The sequence below is a fragment of the Anomalospiza imberbis genome, chromosome 6 (genome assembly GCF_031753505.1).
Source record: "Anomalospiza imberbis isolate Cuckoo-Finch-1a 21T00152 chromosome 6, ASM3175350v1, whole genome shotgun sequence".
Taxonomy (NCBI): domain Eukaryota; kingdom Metazoa; phylum Chordata; class Aves; order Passeriformes; family Viduidae; genus Anomalospiza; species Anomalospiza imberbis.
In genome coordinates this window covers 60,687,833-60,704,547 of record NC_089686.1, presented here as the reverse complement: position 1 = coordinate 60,704,547, position 16,715 = coordinate 60,687,833, and the positions used below count along the sequence as shown (strand labels likewise).

The 16,715-nt window shown below is 38.0% G+C and overlaps 1 protein-coding gene across 3 annotated transcripts in view; it reads left to right on the top strand.

The window, feature by feature from the left end:
• ELP4 (elongator acetyltransferase complex subunit 4) overlaps positions 1–16,715 on the top strand; it is a 130,947-nt gene that overhangs the window by 32,367 nt on the left and 81,865 nt on the right. For all 3 annotated transcript variants that reach the window (XM_068194807.1, XM_068194809.1, XM_068194808.1), the window contains exons 6-7: positions 3,210–3,294; positions 8,390–8,578. In XM_068194807.1, coding sequence (XP_068050908.1) covers positions 3,210–3,294; positions 8,390–8,578 — 274 coding nt within the window. The remainder of the gene's footprint in view (positions 1–3,209; positions 3,295–8,389; positions 8,579–16,715) is intronic.

The following is a 16,715-nucleotide window of genomic DNA, read 5'->3' as shown; positions in this document are numbered from 1 at the left end:
TGGAGGTTATCGACATCCTTTGTTCACCTTAGAGTTTGGATCAGTGTTCCTTTTTTGATTGATTAGATTAAAACTGACCTTTTTTTTGCAATTAAAAATGAGTTTTGGAGGTTATCGACATCCTTTGTTCACCTTAGAGTTTGGATCAGTGTTCCTTTTCTTTGCTTTGTTTTCACGTGTGTGTGTGTGTATCTGCTTTTAGATAGAGGGAGGGGCAAAGTGTTCAGCCAGTGTAGGTATAACATTTTATAGCCATGTTTGCTCTCCTTCCTTGCAGCCCTGGGACCTGATGGCTGAATTAGACCCCAGGCTTCCCTTGGGATAGTCACTCAAGGAGGATGGAAGTTCATTTCCCCGTGATAAAAATTCATTGAAGACAGGCTGCAAAGCCAGTGCTCCTAAAGGCAGCAGTAAATGGGCCTGGGTGTTTGGTGCCAGAAGAAGGCACAAACCTCCTCTGTCTTATCTCACTTTTATGTTGGGAAGGGCACTTGTGTCCTGGTGCCAGCGCCGGGCCCAGGTTTGCAGGGGTGAGTGGCTGACAGCAGCTGTTCTGCAGTGGTTGTTGCCAGGATATTCTGGTGTCCTGGTGGCTGCACTGCTGGGGCTGACAGCCAGCAGGAAGGCAGGGATGTCCTCTCTGGTGGCTCTGTGCACTGCAGGCAGCACTGATTTTCCATCTCTGCTTTCAGTCTCCTTCTTCAGGGCAATTACCAAACAAGGAGGTTTGATAATCAAAGGAACCAAAATAAGTTGTAGTTTTTCAGTAATACTTGTAAATCTTACCTTAAGAAAGTACGTGCTTTTGAAAAAAGAATAAATTTATCTAGAGACTAGCTTTACCAATAAATTTAGATAAAACAGGTTTGAGTCTCTTGCCTAATGGAGTCTCCTTTTCCATAACAAGGCTATTTGTCATACCCTTGATAACCCAGCCTTTGTTAACTGCTTGGAAACTATCAGCAGAGAAGTCAGAGCCTTCGTTGTAACCAGGATACCTTCTTGCCGGCTCCTGCTTTATCCATCACTGAAGTGCTAAACAAAAAAAAAGAGTAAAGAAGGAATTGTTTAAACTCATTATCAACATCAAGTCGTGTTTAGCAACAAAACCAAAAAAAGACTAGAAATTGGAAAAGAAGAAATCTCTTCTTTCCTTCCTTAAATATTGTGACAAACAATGCCAGAAGGGTGATGCAACTTGCTTTCATAAACAGTGTTTCTACAATATTTTTCATGTTCTTATTTACATAAGATGGGTAAATTCAAGGAAACCATGAATATTTTAGAAAGAGGTAGAAGGTAGAGGCACCTGTTTTGACATTTTTTAAAAATCTACACATATTACATTGTTTTTAAAAATTCTTCATTTGCTGCAAATCTCTTTCTGGTAGATTAATTGAAGTTCTATTTTATTTCTTTGTTTTAATTTTGGGACCCTTTAATCCTGCTAGTGCTTCGCTTATTTTATTCTTTTATCCACTAACTTTTAAAAACAAGTGAGTAATGAATCAGAAATCAGCAAATATTTTGATTGCAGTGTATATATTCGCTGGCAAAAATAATATTATCTGTTGTGATAATTCAAAGACACAGAGAGAGAATTTTGGCTACTGTGGGGGGCTAAAGTTCACCCTGTAAACTGACAGCTGCCACTCAGTGCAGGCAGAACATTTAATAGCCATTCCTTTTGCAGCTGAACACTGGGAAAGTAATGGACTTCAGAAGTTCAACTTGCTTTTTTTGTATAGCAAGGCAGACTTTATGCATGAAATATCAGGTTGAGATCAGTTAATTTTCAGCTCTGAATTTCATAAAGGGTATTAAATTATTAAAGTGCATCAGTTTAATCAGTAGCTTTCTAGAGTACTAAATCTGAAACAAAAGTAGAATTTAATTTGGAAACTCTCCTTTGTGTTCATATCAGAGAAAGGTCATCTCCTAATGTTTTTGCCATTGATTGTTTCAAAACTCAAATTTATTAGGACCACATGACTTTTCTCATTGTAGATATTTATAACTCAGGTATATTTGAGGGTTGGGATTGTGTGGGTACTATTTTCTTAAAGGAAATACACATTTTTGAGTTGAAGCAATAGTGTGGAAGACAGATCATTGCAATGCTTACATGCTTCTCAGAAAAGTTGAATTCTCTCCTCTGCCAAGGGATGAAAGCAAGTTTATTTGGGTTTTTTTCATCAGTAAAATGCATTTGGATAACAGTCTAGGCTCTTAGTAAAGTAATGGGAATAATATTAATAATAATATTTCATTAATATTTGGGCCAGGTGGTCTCTCAAGGTGCCTTCCAGCCTGAGCTGTTACCAGACCAGGCATGCATAAATTATGGAGCAAACAAGGCAAAATTTTTAGAGGCAAAACTTTCAAAATAACCTTTCATATTTCCCAAGAAGTACAGCAAGAGTTTGAATCCTCAGCCTTTGATGTTAGTTAGTTAGACTGGAAGAAAATGTCAAAGCCAGAAAAGATAGAAGGGCTTAAGCTGCAGTGAGGAACCTGCATCAGGCCCAGACATCCAACCCAGCTTGGTCCATGGGATTTAAGAAAACAATTTATCTTTTAAAAGTGAGAACCTGAATTGCTCTTTGAAAGTAAAGAGCTTCTAAGTCTGACAAGATGATCTGTTGAACTTTCATTTTGTGTCAAGTCTGCTTAAATCCGTTTTTAGCCATCGGTTTGCTTTTGTTTGTTTTTCTGAGTGTTGCATTTTCTAAACAATACATAGAATAAATGCCACCTTGCAATTTTGCTGTCATGCAAATAAAGCTATGAAAATTTTCATAGAAAGTCAGCTCTGTTCATCAGGGCACTGACTAGGTATACTTGGAATAACAACTGGGCAGATCTCTGTCAGTTACAGAAGATTAGTGCTGGGCTGAAATGGTTTCAACTTTAAGTTGATACTTAAATGTAAGTGAACCTGACATAATAAAGTTATCTTAATCCCTAGAGATTTTAGCTTTCACTAAATGTCTGAGCACTGAACTAGTTAATATGAAGCAATCACAACTGCCTATAATGTCAACTTTATTCAGAGTTTGGTTTTTTTTTTTTTCCTTCTCTGACACCTCTTTTCTGTGTGACACTTGCACTGAAAGCTGCATCTGTTCATATTTATTTTTTATACAGCTGTTAGAGACATACAGGAGAATATTAAAGCGTGTAACTAAAATATTTCTGCTTCCCAACAGGAATATGAACAGTGGTTATGCAAGGCTGCTTCAGTCCATTCAGAGGATCATTTCCCAGGAAGGCTTTGATGGCTCTGATCCCCAGGTACTGAAGACCCTCACACTCCTCTTTAATCCTTTAACTATTCTTTTCTTGCTTTTCTTGCACAAGGTCTTGGACAAATTCTTAAGGAACAAATCGTTTCTAAGCATTGCTGAAGTAAACGAGCAAAATAAATAGTGTTGTTCATGTTTTAAGGGTTTCTTTGTTTTTACCTGTCAGATATATGCAGAGAAAGAAATGTAAGACAGCATTAGTAAAATGCATTTTCTGTGCAATTAGCTAATAGATGGATGGCTAAATATAATGTGAATAAGCAAAACACATTTTCACCTACCATATTTGTTTTTCAAATTATTGCTTTAGCATAATCTGTTCGAGGTTCTTGAGGTTAAACATTTACCCCTAAACTTTCAGGTTTTTTAATTGTTGTTTTAACTGGTGTGATTTTTTAAATTGATTAAATGGTAGTATCTTTATGTGGTGAGTATTGAAAGAGAAGTAAAGAAATAATTTTATATTTTTCAATTTACTATTTCAATTTGTGAATCAAAACAGCTTATCAGCCTTCCAAAAATCTCTGTACTCTTCACAGAGCATAATGTGGGTAATCAAAACCACTTTAAGTGTAGCAACATAGGCTGAAAGACCTTTTCTAATCTGAGCAGTGCCCTATAAGTTATTCTTTGTCATTTCAGTAACATGGCAGTCCTTTGGAGCTGACAGCAATAATATGATAAATTGTATATATTGATGCTCAATGGAAAGGTAATTATTGCTGTACAGTAGAAATGCTACTGCAGTAGAAGTCAATTAGCGTGGACTCTGGAGAGCCTGAAATGATTTAATGCAAGTCCAATATCTCAGGACTATCTTCGGAGCCATTTTTGCAGGGGGAGGATGCAGGAAAGGAAGTTTTCCTGTCTGCCAGCGTGGTTTAGGAGCGTTCCCTGCACCCAGCCCCCGTGTGTAAATGTCGGCGCTCGTGCTCAGCGCTGTCTCTGCCGAGATGTCTGGGAGGGTTTTGCCTTCCCCTCGGTGGCAGTGCCAGCCTGGAGAAGGCCATTGGTCCCTGCCAGGCCCCTCTCCCCACGGTAGCCATGGCAACAGGGATGTGTGTCATCCTCCTGTGCTGCACGGGGATGCTCCTCCTGCCTCAGAGCCCTGGGTGACACAAACGCCCTGCCAGCCTCCAGCCAGCAGCCTCCTGCCCAAGACATCAGCCTCCTATTGCTTCTTTTTCTTTATACAGACACATATAGCAAAGAAAAATGTAGGCTTTGCAGAGCCAGCACTTGGGTGGTTTTTTGTTTGCAAAAATTAAACGTCACCGATCGCTATTTTCTCTGCTTTTTGTCAGTTGTTTCAAAATGTATTACTAGTGTCAATAGAACAAAACCAGAACTTTAGCTGAGATGAATCTAACAGTGTATGTTTGCTCAATAATACATATAAGTTTCAAAGGTGAAGCTTTAAAAGTTAGTTTTCAGACCAGTTTATTGATCTAGAAAGCCATTAGCACTATGTTGTTCTTTCTCTTCCAAGGGAGGTAAGGCATATGATTTCCTGGAGTGGTTTCTATTCCTTTCTTTCAATATTCCACTCTTCCCCTGGCATCATCTTTCTTTGCACATTCAAATTTTGTACATTTAGAAGCCTTGTATAATACACACTTCTTAAAAATTTGTCCAGACTTGAATGTAGCAGTGGCCCAGAGCACACCTTGCATCTTTTATTTGCCAAATGTCTGAGCAGTTCTCTGCTATTTCATTTACTGAGCCCTCAGAAGTGCTTCCTAAGCAGGCAGGTGTGAAGATTGTAAGCAGCAGCCTGTATCTTCTGGACCTGTGCACAGTTGCCATATAGAATCATAAAAGCTTCTGAGAAGTTTGTGCATGTACCCCACCCACCACCCCCAAATAATCTTGTACCTGACTGGTAAAACTTTCAGATATTTTTGGCTGCTTTCACATCAATATGCCAATGATACTTAGATTTACTCCTTTATATGAAGAAAGCAGAGCAGAATGTGACTCGCCCCAGCTGAGAGATGGTTTGACACAATTGGGAAAATAAGTGAAAACCACCATTAGAGGTTTGGTAGACCTTTGATTAAATGCTCAGGCATCTCTAGGACCTAGTACAGCTAGTTAACATTAGGTAATAGTTAATAATTCGTTCATATTTGGAAAATCAGAGTTTGAATTACCTAGAAGCTACAAATACCAGCATCATGTTTACAGCCTTGCTAAAACCTCCCAGTAACTCTGCTGCTGATCATTAAGAGAGAATCCTTTATAAATTGCTCATGGCATTAAGTTATATAGAATAGTACCTCTTTGTTTCAGAGTATTTTGGGGTTTGCATGTTTGACATCAGAGCTTTAATAACCAACTATTTCCTTAACGTTCATTTTGTATACTTTGGAGGCTTTCAGGGTAATTGTTGGGGGGGGGATTTTTTCTTTTTGCTGGCTTGGGGTTGGGTTTTCTGAATTCTTCATAATCAGAATCTCTGCTGCCAAATCAAACACTGTTACAAAAATTACATGAAAAAAAATTTAAAAAATTAGAAAATAAATCCAAACTTCCAGACTAATGCAAATACTAAAGATCTAGTGGTGCATTTAAAAAGAATGTTATCCTACTCTTTACAGCAGGCTGGCTGTGGGAGAATATTAGACTTGCACTTTTGTTATATTTCAGTTTTGGAATAAACTGAAAATAGAAATAAAAAATATATATTATGTATATTATTGTATGTATATTTATATATAATAAATTATGCTGGTGGAAGTTCAATTACTGGCCAAATAAATACATCTGATGTTTGAATAGCTTTTACTACTCTTATGGTTTGATGTTGTGAAATATGCATCTGTCATCTTCTCTCCATTAAGAGAACAGTTTTTTCCTCTGTGTGTTGTTCTTATGGATGGTCCTCATAAGGAAAAATATTTTTCTCATTGAAAAAGTTTCAGTAAGTTTTAGGTATGCTTGTGTAGAAATTTTGAAATGCTGTAACACTTTCTCTGCCGGGTTAATAGCTATGATATCTGGATAAAATAGTTTTCTTAAATGCCTGGGTTTTATTCCTGTTGCTTAAGTGCACATCAAGAATTGCCTGAATCTGCTGTGATCAGAAGTAATTAAAGAATATTCGACTAAAACTTCGATTTTTGCAATTCTTTTTAAAACTGAACCCCTGATCTGAGGGGATGCCATACAGAGAAGTGTTGTATTATCCCGTACTCTTGTCCTGATCTTCATAAAGTAGTGGAAAAAGTTCTCTTTTCGTAACTAAAGCCTAAAAGGCTGCAAAGCCTGATACTAAAGAAGCCGGAGATGAAACCCAGATTGCTTCCCCAGGGGCTGGAAGTGAATTGGCAGATCAGCTCCCTGGGTGAGACTCACAAGTGGATAAAGGCAGAGCCATGAGGGGCTGACTGTGTCCCACCACCCAGGCTCTGCCTACCCAACATGGATAAGGAAGCTTTTGGAAGAGCAGCCTCTTGTCTTCTCCAAACCTTTCCTCTGGTTTTCCAGAGCAGCTGTGCTGTGGTTTGTGCTTGATAGTTGCTGTTTATTCCAGCTGTTGGATATTAATATATACTGATGCCTTGGGAAGGCTGCCCTAGAGCAGAGGCTGGGCAGAGCTGAAGAATAAAGCAGGGATTTATTCAAAGGATCTCCTCCATGGATCCACCTTGGGCAGCACCAGAGCCCAGCCAGGGCTGCACCCAAGATGAACCCAAATGGTCCCAAAATGCACGAGCGCTCCCGGGGGCTCTCACTGGGATCAGCTCTGCTCCATTGGCACACTGGAGTTCATTGTCCCATTCCAGCTTTAGCCCATGCAGTCCCATCCTGCTTGTTTTTCTCTCTCCAGCCCACGTTGTTGGTGCTCTTGGGCTGAGATTTGGATCATTTGTCCTTGGTGCCCAGCTGGAGCAGGAATTGTTTTGTCTCCCTGCTCTGTGCAGAGAGCTCACCGTCCCCTCGTGTGAAGCTCAGACCCACACACTAAAGCAGCACAGAATATGAGAAATATAGAAGCTAAAACCTGAGGCATCACTGCAGTTTATCAAAACACTTTTGTCTTGTGAAAAGTACCTGCAAGCTTTTACTTATCAAAACTAGTATTTATATGTGTGTGTGTGTGTGTATAGTTAATGAAAGCTGGTCTTCAAGTATGAACCCTGAACACTAGAAATGTTTCTTTGATTACCTTGTGCAGGAAGTCTTTCAACAAGGGAGTTCATTTTCTCTTTTTCAGCTATTGATAGCAAATATATCTCAGACCCTTTCCAAAGACCACCAGGAAAGGTCACATCCAACGAGCAGAAATGAGAATTGCTGTCATGAGAGATAACATTTTACTTTGCATAAAAAAATTACAACTTTGACTTCATCATCTGTCCCTTCAGAAAAGGAGCTTTACCTTGGCCACTGCCTCTATAAAGCAGACCAGAAACTCTCATGTCAAGGTGTGGTCCTTAAGGGACAATCTGCTGATGTCCCCATCACACTCTGTGTTTCCACAGCTGTGGCTACAACTTCCTTCCTTACTGGGAAGGAGTTGGAAGGGACATGAGTGATACTTGGAGACTTCTAAGGCAGTGGCAGCCCATGTGCTGGTGAGCTGAGGCACTGACCTTGTTCTCTCAGAAGGAGCAGAAAAAGTGGAATTGAAGCAAACGGTGGAATAGTCAGGTTATGAAAGTGGCACAGTGGAAAGGTGAAAGTAGAGGGAGAAGTTGTGTTTGATTACTCCAGCAGACTGTCTTAGAACTGGGAGAAAATACTCTTCTACATGATTTTTAGGACAGGGATGGAGCAAAGAAAGGACATAAAAGGTCCTAGTGTAACTGGGTTTTATTTCAGAATATACTTATATTTAACAGGTTAAAAAATACAAATTAGTAGTTCTCAGTATTCCCATGTGTCTATTACATTTGTACTTGCTTATCCATGATATCTTAGCAGTGAAAAAAAATCCCATTCCATTTGCATTTTTTACAAGATTGACAGAGATTACTATGATTACATGAAACACATCATTATTATGGATATGCATTCTAGAAATTGTGTTCCTCCTAGCGTTTCAAAAATAAAGATTTTTTTTTTTTCCCCCCCAACAGAAAAAACAAAGGAATATTTTGAGGATAGGAATCCAGAGCCTGGGTTCCATACTGTGGGGTGATGATGTTTGTTGCAGTGATGCTCCTGAAGATCCTCAGAGCCTGACAAAATTCCTGTATGTTCTGCGTGGCCTGCTCAGGAAATCCTTGTCAGCCTGCATCATCACCGTGCCTGCCCACCTCATCCAGGTAGGAATGCTGCTTCTGCTGGATTGCAGAGCTGCCACACCACTTAGCAAAAGTTTAAAGCAGTTCTGGACACTTTTAAAAGTCTGTTTGTTCGAAGTGTGAACTTAAAACGTGACTATGTCTTATGCTTTACGATTTTGTGGGAGAGTCATGCTGCAAAATCCACGAAGACCTAAGTAGAACATTGTTTTAGGAACACTATTTAGTAGTCTACTAAAGCACACAGATTTTGGGGGTTTTATTGATGAAACTTCTAGGGCAAAAAGTGCATGAGGAAAAAAGAAAATTCTCTTTTCTCGACCACAAAAATAGGAATACATTATTCTGGAAGAGGACTTCAAGAAAATGACACAAAAAACTTACCCAACTATGAATTTTAGGAACAGTTATGCCAAATGTGGGCCTTATTCCATTTTTTAAAATCTGTCAAAATTTCAGAAACTGTAGGGAAAGCAAATAGTATATTTATTGTAATCTCTTTTTCAATTATTTTTCCAACATCTCTGTGCACTTTCCCAGTGCTTTCAGAATGCTTTTTGGAGTGTCAATACAAGGCTTTGCAATCTGCTGTCTTTATCTAAAATGCTCATTATAGTGATATCTGATCTTGTTTTTAAAGGTACAGATTTGCTCTATAATTCTAATATCCTCTTATATTGGGACTAGGAGCAAGCCAGTTATGGCATGAGCCATTTTCCCAGCTGCAAAATCAGAAACAATTCACAGCATTGCTCCTGATAGTATGCAGAGACTTAAATGCATCTTCTGAAAATAAACTCTTTTAGCAAAAGGAAAAATGTAGATAGTCTTTTGTACTGTAGCTTACAAAAGCAAAAATATTATTATTCACAATGCATAGGGAGCCTATAATTTTCTATATTTGATTATAGTAAAAAAGTACTGGATAAAACCTCATATTATGCAAAATATTTTCATAGTAGGTGAGTTTATCAATAGATTAAATCCTGCCTTTGGTAGGGACATGACTCACATGTACTGCATTTTGTTAAAGGTCTTTGAATACCTGCAAATGTTATTTATTTAGATGCCAATGCAATTAATCCTTTGAAAATAAAGAAGGTCGATTTTCCAGTTTTGCCATTGTAGTCCAAAGTATATGAATATTTCTCTTGGAGTACATACCTCCATCTCCTCAGTTATTATTTTTAAATATTCGGTGGCAATCTGCCTTCAGAAAGAGGGACAGTTAAATTTAATGCAAGAAATAGAATTTGTAAATGTAAAACTATGATCCTATTTCTTACACACTGGAATTGCCTGTCCGTAATTGGGATGTACAACCCTTTCTATTGTAATCTTCTTTATATATCATGCCAATAAAAAGTACATTTGTATTTTAGAGAAGCACAGAAATTTCCCTAAGACAGAAACTGAAGCTTGTTTCAAACTTACTCAAGAAGTTGATTATTGGTTTGTGTTTAAAAATTCCATAGAGTTAGGATTGAAATTATACCACGTTTTTTAAATAACTGAATTTTTATTTTTTACAGCAAGTGCTAGAAAATTTTGAATTAAAAAAAAAAATGTACAGAATGTGCAGAATCTTTGCTTAGCTGTCTTAAACAAACAAGGGCATTAATTTTATTTTTTTTTCAATTGTGAAACTTGGTGTACCCGTTAAGCACCGCGCCGTGGGGAGAGCTGTCATTAGGAGGAGCAAAGCTGCTCAGGGTCCCTCCTAGCCCACATGAGTGAGTTCCCAGAGCCCTGCTGTGTAGTTGCTGCCCTCTCCAAGAAGCCTGTTAGAGAGCCCCTGGGAGCATGTGTGCAGCCTCCCTGGCACTGTTAATTGGGGATGCTGGCGGGATGAGAGCACAGCCCAACATGTGCTCGCTGCGCGCGCCGCAGACGGAGCCGCCTGATGATCACAGCAGCTGCTCCCCTTCCCTCTGCACAGCTCCTCTCCTCTCTGCTGCACTCCAAAAGTAAAGAAAGCATCCCTTCTTCCCAGCAGAGTGACACACAGGGATTTTTTTTTGCTTCCAAGTGTATATCTCTTTAATTCGATCAGCCAGTTCTAGCATGCGCTTTATCTGCTGAGCCTTCAAGTCAGTGCACTGAGCACATAGAGAATTCACACTGTTTTCCTGAAGATGTAGTAAATTCCCCATTTTTTCCCCTGAACTACTCTAGTACTACTCTAACAGTTCCTCTACTTCCCAGGTTGTAGTTCAGCCCCTAACTAAATTAATTGGGTGGCCTCCAAGTAAATTCTTCACATGTGTAATTTTCATGAAGGACATGTAAGTTCAAAATCACATTTAATCAAAGTTTTGTCTGGATGACAGATACAAAAAAATAGTTTTGCCTTTGCCTGCTTTGTCATGAAAAAGTGGATTTTTGGTAGTGACGTAACTTATCTTGCCTCCATCAGTCTCCAGTACTAGATACTCCAGTGAAGAAGAAATAAAACAATTGGTGGTAGTGATTTTTGACAGGGGCAAAGTCTTTTCAACCCAGACAAATTCTGGTTTTCATATGAAGTGTGTGAATAATGCATAGATATATATGTATGTATATATATTTTTTGAAATTGTTTTCTTTTCTGTGCTTTGCCAAATACTTTGCATGTTGTACTGCGACAGGGAGTTCACAAATTGAATCTACCTGGTTTCTTTCTCTTTCAGAAAGTTTAATTTTGCCTTTACCTTTCATTTATTATCCTTTTTCTTGGCTGGTGAGACATTTAAATGATCCTCCCTATTTCATATTTTCTGTATTCTGGTCTGTAATTTTTCTCTTGCTGCCTCCTTAATCTGTTTCTAAAGAGCCACTTTACCTCTTTACATAATACAGCAATGCAATTGTTGTTTGTTCACTTTCCCTACATTCTCATGTCTGGTTTGACTCTTCAGTGATTACAGAGCATTAAACAGTGATTTTGTTCTTGATGTTTTTCCCTCTGTGATACACATGCACCAGTGTGGCTCTTACATTATTCCAGCAATCCATTGTCTTAGATTTAATAACTTGGAATCACATTTATCCGAAGATAATGCTCATGAATCCAGCCTGGGGGGACAGTTCATGGTGTTCTGTAAGGCTATATTTTGGTTAAAGACACAAGTTTGGAAAAAAAAGTCTGTTTGTGTGTGGAGTTTTTCCAGAGTAATTGGAAAAAAATTGTAGTCCACTAAAGCACACAGATTTTGGGGGGTTTACTGATGAAACTTCTAGGGCAAACAGTGCATGAAGAAAAAAGAAAATTCTCTCTTCTCAACCACAAAAATAGGAACACATTATTCTGGAAGAGGGTTTCAAGAAAATGACACAAAAAACTTATCCAATTATGAATTTTATTCGGGTGATGCATGGCAAGTTTTACTTGATTGATATTTTCTACCGATTGAACATCCTCTTATCTTACACTGTCTGTCAGGTAATAAATATTGAGCTACTTACAAGTGTGATTAAAATAGTTGATGGAAGGTTATTTTTCAAGTCTTCCTACTGCTTCTTGAAAATGCGTTGTGCCTACGAAATCATATGGTACATTTGAAAAGGGAAAATGACTTCCATTTTTAAAATCTAGCATTGATCAAGGAGGGCAGACTGAAGAGGCATTTCGTTTGTTGTTGCAATTCCCAAGTTTAAGGAATATTATAAAAGCAAGTAAGAACTTGTTTTCTGCATTTTGATAATCAGTGCATTTAAATACCTAAATTTAGAAAAATAATTATTGTGCAATTGTGTGAATGAAAGGACTTTATTGTCACTTGTCTATAATGGAGAAGTCCTAAATTAGAATTGAAAATATTTTCCTGTTGTATTTTTTTCTTTAATTACTAGAAATCATTGGTAAATCCAAGAACACCTTTCCCTCAAAATACTAAATAATGTTTTAAATTCTATTCCCGTTCTTCCCAATTTTGTATTACTTAAGTAGTAGCAGATTTTTTTCAGTGGATTGTTATATTCAATGGGGAAAGCATTGCGCTTGTTAAAGCCATGCTTTATTTTGAACTCAAAGCTGGTATTACTGGTAAGGACTAAAACCCACATTAGTCAGCACGTACCAAGGGAAATTAATTGACTAATGAAAAGTCAGTATGAATAAGTCTTCTTACAGAGCCTGTCCTCAGAGACTGAAGTTCTGTTTAGCCAATTTTCATTATTTCATCCAGTAGGTTAAAAAATTAATTTCCTGCAATATTAATGTTTTGATGCTTTGAATTCACCCAAGTGCAGAAGTTACTGTACGTTTCAGTGTACAAAAATTCAGAAACAAACCTTTTCACATCCAAAGCCTTTTGTGCTCACACTGAGTGATTTAGCAGCTAAATTCAAAGTCAAGCAAGGGAGTGCTTCAGAATCCATTGCTAATATAGGATTATGAGATGTGAGCTCCTATAGCTGGTGAATTTCTCACAGTTTGAAATCTTTACTCCTATGGCAAGAACTAAGAGTGACTGCCTACCTGAGAGCTCTCACTTCTGAGAGTTCAGTGGTGTAAAGTGCTGAATAACCTCCAAATGTATTTGATGAGGTAGCTGCACGAATTTTTGCATTGAGATCCAGCATCATGTGGTTTCTATATCGTGGTCAAGGAAGCTTTCCAATTTCTCTGCAGAATAGAAACCATGAAGATGAAATGGTCATAGTATTTTTCTGTACATGCTTTTTAATGTTGCATGTTGCTTTTTGTTGTATGTGAGACGTAGATTTTAACAACTGTACAAATAAGTATAGAGTTGTAAGTTCATGACAGGTATTTTGGGTTATCCACATAGTTTTAGGATATGAGTATTTCGGTTTTTAGACATTCATAAAAGCATCTTTAAAATTCTGACTGAGTAGGAAGCTCAGAGAAGTATCCTATTCAAAAATTAATTTGGGAAACAGTATTTTTTTTTCATTTCTCTTATTGCTGATGTATTTGCTAATCAAGCTGTAGAAGGAATAAAAGTATTCTGTGGTTTCATAGAATCAGATTTTGGTTGCCAACAGGCTGTGTTCTGGCACTACCACTTCTGATTTGGTAACAACTACCCCTTTCAAAAGCAAATACAATATACATCTGAAGCATGTGTTGTCTCCACATATTAGCTGTCTGTTAACTAAATTAACTGTATTATGGTGAACAGCCACACTGTTTGTTGAACTGGCATGCCTAAAACAGCCTTGTCATTTTAATAAATTCTACTTTTTAGAAGGACACTATAAACACATCCTCACCGTCTCTCTTTAACTAAAAAAACCTCTTTCCCAAAATGCACGTGTTAAACTGGAGAAGTGCACCAGTACATGCAGCGCGGCAATTTTATTTTACATTTTATGTGTATAAACTGAAAATACGCCTGTGCAAATGAGGTAAGATGGAGAAGCCAATCTTTGAACTGCAGCATTAGACCTAAACAGTTAAATATCCCATCACAGTATGGAGATAGTCATCTGTTCCAGCATATGGAATCTTTTGGCTACTGGACTAAGCAGTTAATATAATGCCCAGTGTCCAGACATGGACACAACTGTTATGGAAGCAGAAGGGAGGAGGCTTCTTATTGAGCCCATTTGGACACTGATAAGTAAAGACTAGAAGAGTGACTTTAAATAATACAAGGCAAAGGAGTTACTGCTTTAAGCAAGTAATTCTTTTAGAAAATGAAAGGTAGCATATTTTTTCTGAAGAAATATTTTCTTTTTTTTTTTTGCTTAAGTAGAAGTTCAGGTTCTTGAGATAAAGAAAAAAAAAAGGCCCTGTGACTTAGCATTAAATATAGGGTTTATCTGTTCTGTTTCAGAATCAGAACAAAGAACAATAATTTTGTGTAAAAGTATTTTACATTTAAATGCTTGCATATGTATTTTCCATCTTAAGTGATTTTCACAGAACCAAATATTGAACCTCTATGCAACGTGTGCTTAGAAACATTTTGATGGGAACTTTTGGTGTTGTTTAAAAATCCTGAAATTTCGGAATCCAGTTCTACCTCTTTTTGTTTAGACATTCTCTATTAATTAGAATATAATCACAATAAAAAGGAATACTGCATCTTTAATGATGTTTTCGTGCGTGTGTAGTTAAGCTTTAATGCTAGGGGGTGGGGGGGGGGAAAATATTAAATTAGCCTTGTAACCTCTTTCTCTTCCAGACTGATGATGGAAAATAAAAGCTCTTAGCCACAGAATGTAACACTTAGAATTAATATTTAATTAGACCAGCAAATTGTACACCGTGGCTGAAAGCTTCCAAAGAGTTGTTAGTGCCACAATTGACCTACAAGTTTAATAATAACTCACTTCTAGGAGCAAGTGCCAGTTCAGCATAGTGGAGCCACTGTAAGAAAGTCCTGTGAGATTAAAATCAGCAAACCAAATGGCAGGCGAGGATTCCTGGGATGGAGCCTTCTGGAAAGCTGGGAGCTGGAGTAGCTTTGCAGCCAGGATTCAGATGAGAACAGTGGGCAAAAAAAGCTGATCCCTCCTGTTCTGGGAGCTTCTGGTTGTAGGCCAAAATCTTAGAACAGATTTTTTTCTAAATGTTCTTACTGCAGCTATTAATTTATATCACAAATCAAGTCATGAATGGCTTATCTTCATCTTTTAATTAAGTTTTACTACAAACATTGTCACTGAATTCACTGGTAATGTATTTTACTCATAGAAGAAGGATACATTTTTGGTATGATGTGTCATTTAGTGTGTTTGTATTGCAGAATGTTTAATTTTATAGCATCCTACTGCTACATAAAGGGGTCCTTGTCAGAGTGAGATATGACAAGCAATTTGTGGTAATATTATGAAATGTGTAAATTAAATATGAAATGAGTATACCTTGTAAAATATAATATATTGAAGGTTAAATAGCTTAATCTTGCTTTTCATTTTACAAAGAATTAAAATATAAAGCCAGGAACTCTCCATTAGACATCCATCTGAGCCTTAATTCTATGGCAAATTATTCTAGTGAAATAGGGCACCATAAGTTCAAAAATGTGCAAACACACAGCAACAGACTGAGGAAGGAGCACTCTGCATTATTTATTGGCTAGATCCTAAATAATTAAAGGAATGCCTACTCATTAGTTAAAAATTAAAGCAGGGGAGGACCTTGCCAGCAGAGGGAGCAGTCATGTCTTGCCTTGGGTTCCCTTCGTTTCCAGCCCACCCATCATTTCCACCCTACCTCTCCTTATTGCCCAGCCAGTTTCCCATCTGGCCCCAGCTCTGCCAGCCTGCTCCTGATGACAGCCTGTAATTTTGTACTGGATAAGGGATTCGTTTTTTAAATGGTTTTATATTTCAGAATCTTGCCACTTGGTTATCGACGCCTGTTAGGTGTTCCCTTTGATACCTGTGTGCTGTTAATTGAAATAATAGTGCAGGTTCTTTTTGGTCACCTGGGAATAAAATGAGATTCACTGTTCAAAGAATTAAAGTTGCAGCGAGTGTTAGCCTTTATAAATTGGTAAGAAAACTGCAATGACTATTTTTTCAGGCAAAATGGCAACAAAAGGAACCCCTGAACCTTTTTCTTATAATGAATGACTCCCAATGGAGTCATAGGATTTTAGTTAAGCCAGTTGGTTTCAAATATGTAATTTTGGCAGTTTTGTTGTGGCTCTGTTGTAATGACTCACTCTTCAGACTGCTTTTGCATCTCTGTTTTGTACTGCACTATGACCAACTTGTAGCGTGGCGTATTTTCTGTGTTCAGTTTTCTAGAGGAGTCTGCTCAAATGATCAATTCATTTTTTCACTGCTTAAATTCAAGCAATAACCTATAGATTTGTAACTTTTATAACAGTGAGGCAATCTCACTAGTGAAAACCAGATAATGTTCAGGGGAGGTGCTGGGCTCATCTTAGCCCACATCTTGTACTGATTTCTTCCCAGCCACTCACCCTGCACTGGAGAAGGGCTCAATCAGATTTATCAGATTTATTTCACCTCCTCCATGCAGCAGGACTTGTGCAAGGGCCCCATGCCCCAGAACCTCTCACAGTCGCCTGCAGCCTGTGCTTTCAGTCACAGAAAGCTGAGGAAAGAAGAGAAAAGCACCGGACAGGGTTCAGCTCAGAAAGTGTCACCCTTTAACACACTGTACATCTGTCACCTCTTTCAGCCAGACAATAACAGGATTTTCAGCACCCAGCTTTCTGGGCTTCCACTCCCA